Consider the following 6,000-nt stretch of genomic DNA (forward strand, 5'->3'; position numbering starts at 1 on the left):
AGTTCCAGCAGAATTTGGACTCTCATATTCCCTGCCAGAAACCATGTAAGTTGTTTTGGCAATGTGGATAGTCCCTATCTCGCGATTTCCCATTTAAAAGGCCTCTTCCACTGCTTTACGGTTGTTTCCGACGATATCGACGTTATCCGAAAAACCAAGAAGCATGTAAGATTTCGTGATGGTGCCTGGTTTAGATCTCACTTGCTATTTTGACGCATGAGTGTGACCCATGGCGTTGCACGAATTAGTTTAACTAGTTTCGTCGGAAAACCATGTTCAAGCTTATTTCGTTTGCCTGAATCATACGCCGCCGTAAAGCCCAGAAGCAGTACTCGCGGAACTTGTCTAGTAACTGACGCAGGGTAAACATTTGATCCATCGTCAAAAAACGGCTTGATACTCGACGACGAAGGATCCTGACAATGATCCGGTGAATTGCATCGTACAGCCATGATACAGCTGCACATGGGGTCCATACTAGGTTGGTTACTTTAAAATTTTAACGAAGGTTTCGATTCAAGTTTTAGGTAAATCCTGCCAATTTATTTTTAGGTGAAAAGATTTTAGAGTGTCTGCCTTTGAGTGTATTCTGTCAGCGGTGGGCATAGATGCCAGATATAAAGACAATTGTGCATGCATAAATTTGGGATTCAATCTTTTTCTCTGGAGTATTTAATTTTTTCAATTTAATATCATGACAGTACACAAAGATTATGGACTACTTTTAACTCCGGTATGATTAGTAGGAAATAATTGGTGGGTCCTAAATTTATGCATGCACAAATGTCTGTGGATCTGGGATCTATAGCGCCTATAGGATGTGATCGGGACTTCTGTTTGAGTCTGCTGTAAAGTAGTGTTTATCCGTATAGAGTAGGTTACAAAAATGAAGACTCTATTTTAGCCGGTTCACGAATTGTACCGGTTTTTAATGGTTCCGTACATATTTTCTCTATTAACGTTCAGGAAAGAAATAGAACTGTCAAAACACAAAAATACACAGCCATTCCAGTATGGGAATTGTGATTAGGGTAGGTAGGTAGATCAGTTGGGGTTATCGCTCAACGAGGACTTAGGATGAACGTCTGTTAATCGTAACAAAAAGTCAAAATACAATAATATTCCAGCAGAGTTTTCGTGTTTTTGAAAGTGGATCTCCTAAAACTAGGTTCTACACTGAATGGATAACCTGCTTGTTGATGCGTTGTTTATGTTTCTAGTATGGTGTGCTGAATATTAACACTCCGACTGACTGACAAGGCCGTTTCATGAATTTTTACTAAAACCTTTTGTCCGTGATTGAAAATGTGTCGGAACATTCAGGTTTTAATGATGGAAATTACTATTTACTTAAATTAGATAAAGAGAAGTTGCGGTCTAGCCGCTAAAGAGTGTTTATTTTATTGAACAACCAAAACATTTACTTTGGAAATGGCTTCTTATTCAATCGTGAAAATGTATTTTTATGTTTGCGTTCTCGACGAATCTCTCGAAGTTTATTGCTAGTAGCTAACATAAGCTAGTAGTCAACTACTATAAATTGATAAACATTAGGGTGAATGTGTAGTTCAACGTCTTTTTCGAGGGACTGTCACAAATCAAATTACTTGAAACTTGTCAGTCCATCGGCAGTTAACGGGCATCTGTAATTCGTTGTGTGGTTACCTTAGCTTAAAAATTTAATTTTCGAATGCCTGAGATTCACTTTGTTTTTAATATTCAAAGTTTTTACTCTATTTTTAGAATGACTCTGTCTACGAGAAAACAATTTATTGTCTGTTAAGAATCTCAAATCGTCGCTACTGAAAAAGGTTCGGTGCGGGTGTAGAAATTTTTATTGGCCCATTCTGTGCATTTCAACGTGTGTGGTTTTTAAATTATAGTATAAAAATCCTATCCTATTTTTGTTCACCCTGTTACTGCTGCTGCTACCGCCATTGTTGCCCAAAGCAGTGTAGCATCTCACATTTTTTGTTTTGTTTAGGAGGTATTCGATTCACAATGTACACATGCTACTTACGGTTTCGGAACCGGCGGCCGTGACCAGTTCCTGCAGAGCACGAACCGAGAGCGCCTGTTCGATCACGAACACACATTGCGACAGGTCCGGTGGGATGTTCTTGTCGGCGATGTTCTCCAGGAAGCAGTGCCGGTTGCCGAAACCCTCAGCCGCCAGGCAGACACGTTCGCCGGTTGCCGTACAGGACAGACAGACCATGTCTTCCTGCGGGGGTGATTAGTTTGTTCGGTGAAAGAGAGAGCGAGAGATAAAAGAAAAGAAACCATTATTACAGCGGTTCGATAGAATGGATTTATTGACCTGTTCGACAGAAACTTATGCGATGACGGTGGTGGTCTTTGGAACTAGCCGAACGGTGAGAAAGTTGACAGTTTGCTTGAAGAATCGGAAAAAAGTTTTTTTAATTTTCTTAATGTAGTGAAACATTGTACAAGTAAAATTATTATTGCAAAATGTAAGAAAATTGAGTACTTTATTTTTGGTATATACTTTGTCAGTGGTTTGTTTACGGTATATACGAGAAAATAATGTTTTTGTATATTTATGCGACAACAAACAGGTTACATATCACGCTAAATTATGAAAATCCACGTGCTTGAGTGGTAAAATACTTGTTTTTTGTGAAATTAATATAAACCAGGCTATTGCAAGCAAGATACAGGATAACTAAAGAGAACATTCATATTTTCATGTAGTGCCGGAGCAACATGGTTCGATAAGACTGAAAGATATTCAAATCTCCAGAACTTTGACTTGAACCAATACAAAACAAGCATAAGGATCTTGTAAAGCAGAAAAACATTCCAATAATATGCAAAAACCGCTTTAGGATCACTTCTGTGTTCGATTAGTTAAGTCGCCACACTAACTTTTACAGTATTCTTCAAATTTATGCTCTTTCAATTCACTATTTTAAAAGTGTTTTTAAAATAACTTGTAAAACAGCAAATTTCTTACAAAACCTGATAAAAATTTAGTAAAGTTTTCAATCGAAAACCAGTTAAAAATTAAATTTACTGAAAATTTGTTATGAAATGTACCGCATCTGACATTTATTTACGTTTTTCTCACCATCGCAGCAGGTAGCGACACGCCGGAAGTTTTTACTCAAATTTGTCAATTGGCTATGCGATTCTTTTGTCTGCGTGGTTTAGCCCAAATCTCTACTCTACTCTATCTCTATCTCTACTTTTGCTATTCTTTTTATAGGAATCCTTGTCGGCTATTGCAATAGCTGTTTTCCTCAAATCAACTATGGGGTGTAACAGCTTTGTTCCATTTGAATCTATTGTTCTGCTTGAAGTTAATTAATACTGGAGTTCTAGTACATAACCTACAATTTATTACTTCGATGATTAATCAATTGTGAATCGTAAATGCGTGGACGCCCAAGCTTTTGTGGCGGTTTTGTTGGATCACAAAAAAAAAAGAAACGAATAGGTCCTCTACAACTGGTGCTGTATTTCGTAATTTATAGTGCAAAAACGATATTTCCCATCATATTTTATGTTGACGTTAGGAAAGCACGCTCCGTGCATGAAAATTAATATTTCTATTGTACAACAATCCATTAATTTGAAATATGAATATTTTCTCCTTGGTCCCATGAACATAAGTTCATAGATAGTCACTTACTATTTAGCGCTGCAAATAGCAACCAATACTCACCGTCCGGAGGAATGAAACATCATCCTGCTCCGATCCTCCTTCCGCTTCCGCCATGGTCGCTGGCTAGTGGTTGTGCGCCTTGGTCGAGTGAAGGAAGCGTTGCACTGTTGCTTATTTCAATTTGGTCTCCAAACCAAAAACATAAAAACCAATAAAAATGAATAACGGTCACCGGTTTCACGTCACTTCATGTGCACCGCGCCGCTGTTATCCCGGAGGGTCCGCAAGTGGGTTGCAGTATAGGTAACTAGTATTTTGTTTTCGACAATATTCAATATCCACACTCTCGATGGTACGAATTACATTCGCCTGGAGTTGATTCGGTTTGCCAATTGTTATCGTAACTCACTCTATTTACAGTTCACTGTTTAACTTTATAACTTTGATTCCCCCAGCTGTTGAAAAGAACGCAGTTGTAAATTAAAACAGAAAACTAGATATTCTACTGTTCAAGGTAAATAAAAATAAAAGACGAAGAGTTTGGTCGATGAGATCTGAAAATAGACGGAGAAAAAATATCATATGAATTCAAGAGCAAAAACAAAGGCCGGCAAAAGATATGATCCACTTCAATGGATTTTTCAAACGAATCCATGGTAGGGTAAGGTGGTGCAGAATGCACCGCTTGAGCAAAGCATCATTTTGCAGAGCAACGGCGTGTTGTTCCACGTTTTTCAACTTCTAGAAGACTTTGGGATCTTTTTTACACTTACTTCTGGTGAAATTTCCTAACAAAAACCAGTATTTTTTGTTATTTTTGTCGATTTTTGGCAAGAGTCAAAATTATTATGTGAGGCAGAACGCCAAAGCCCGTGGACAAAACGCACCAAGTTTGCCCAGCTAGGCGTTAAACGCAACCAAAAAATTTACCATTCAATCACGTGTTGTATAAACTCCTAAAACTAGGCTACCGCAATGGCGGAAGCGTTCGTTATAGCGTTTGTTACATACGCTTGTTTGCTGGGATACAATGGGTTCATATCTCAACATAATTGGCAATAAAATTTAATCATTTACTTGTCTCCAACTGATTTGTGATGAAATCTTGTAAGTTAAACAATGTACAATTAGGTTTAAGGCATATTCTAAGTCCTATACAATACATAATATTGCTACATTTTTAATAAATAATCCGAAACAAAAGATGTACTGCAAATTAAAAATATTTCATAACTGTGCGATCCCGCTGGGATGCATTCGACCCCTGTTTTGTATTTTGAAGTTTTTTGCAATATGTGAAAAATATGCATAGTTAATGCCGTTTTTGTGATGAATCATCGAGTATGACAGTATATCAATTAGATAGACTGTATTTATTATGAAATTTGCATACCGACTAGTGGTCAAACTTAAGAGAAACCCGTGATATCTTACATATGGAATGAGATCGCGGATAATCGCTTGATTTTATTGAATGTGGCTATGTTTGATGCTTTTACATTCTACACAATTATGAATTAGCGTGTTTTACACCAAAATAAAATGCGCATTCATAGTTTTACCAAGTAGTTTCCGCGTTTTAAGCAATTAATAGCATGGGCCATTCTACCCCTCCGGTGCGTTCTGGACAGTCTTACCCTACGGCTGGGTTTACAAAAGAAAAAGGCTTTCACTTCTTTCACAGTAAAGTAAACGGTGAAAGCATGTTTGCTCGTAAAAATGAGCAACAGTTTTTCTCAGCTTTTCCACTCTGCTTGTAGCTGTAGTTGTAGGTGTCTATAAATTACGGTGCCCACAAAAGGGAGCGGAAACTTTTTAAGCTGCCTTATTTTTTACGTGGTCGAGAGGCGGATATACCGGCTATCAACGCGGGCGGTTAATAAATATCCTGTATGCATGCGATTCCGTGTTCGTTCTGTCCTGTTGCTGAATTCACTCGTAAACAAGTGATCTTTGGGTCTGGAATGTTTACTGTATTGAACCATTGAACCTATTTGAGGTTTTTGTAAAATGTGAGAAATTAATCAGAAATTATTTCGAATATCTTGTACGTCATAGAAAATATGTAAATTTTCACTTATGAATCGATTCACAAGTGTGTCACTTTTTTACGGTTTCTTCGATTGCCAATTGGCACAATCGGAAATGCTATTTGCAATGAATTTTGCACTGATGCGCAAAAAAGATTATGTTAGCATCGCCGTAGCGAGAGATTTCATGCTCAGACGAGCACGTACCGTCGAATAGTTTGCACTGCACTTGAATTTCAAGTAGCGTTTTTTTTGTGCACTGAACTAGGTACTAGGTTTAGGTGTGAGCAGCCTCGCTTGTTCAGAACAAGGCACTAGGTGTGAAAGGTTTGCCGCAGGTTG

The 6,000-nt window shown here is 37.9% G+C and overlaps 1 protein-coding gene across 1 annotated transcript in view; it reads right to left on the minus strand.

The window, feature by feature from the left end:
* Window positions 1-3,742, minus strand: part of LOC128736591 (ryanodine receptor) — a 56,501-nt gene extending 52,759 nt beyond the window's left edge. The window contains exons 1-2 of the mRNA XM_053831080.1: window positions 3,689-3,742; window positions 2,021-2,224 (exon numbers count right to left, since the gene is read on the minus strand). Of these exons, the coding sequence (XP_053687055.1) occupies window positions 2,021-2,224; window positions 3,689-3,742 (258 nt within the window). The remainder of the gene's footprint in view (window positions 1-2,020; window positions 2,225-3,688) is intronic.
* Between the last annotated feature and the right edge of the window lie 2,258 nt (window positions 3,743-6,000).

The sequence above is a fragment of the Sabethes cyaneus genome, chromosome 2, assembly GCF_943734655.1.
Source record: "Sabethes cyaneus chromosome 2, idSabCyanKW18_F2, whole genome shotgun sequence".
Classification (NCBI taxonomy): domain Eukaryota; kingdom Metazoa; phylum Arthropoda; class Insecta; order Diptera; family Culicidae; genus Sabethes; species Sabethes cyaneus.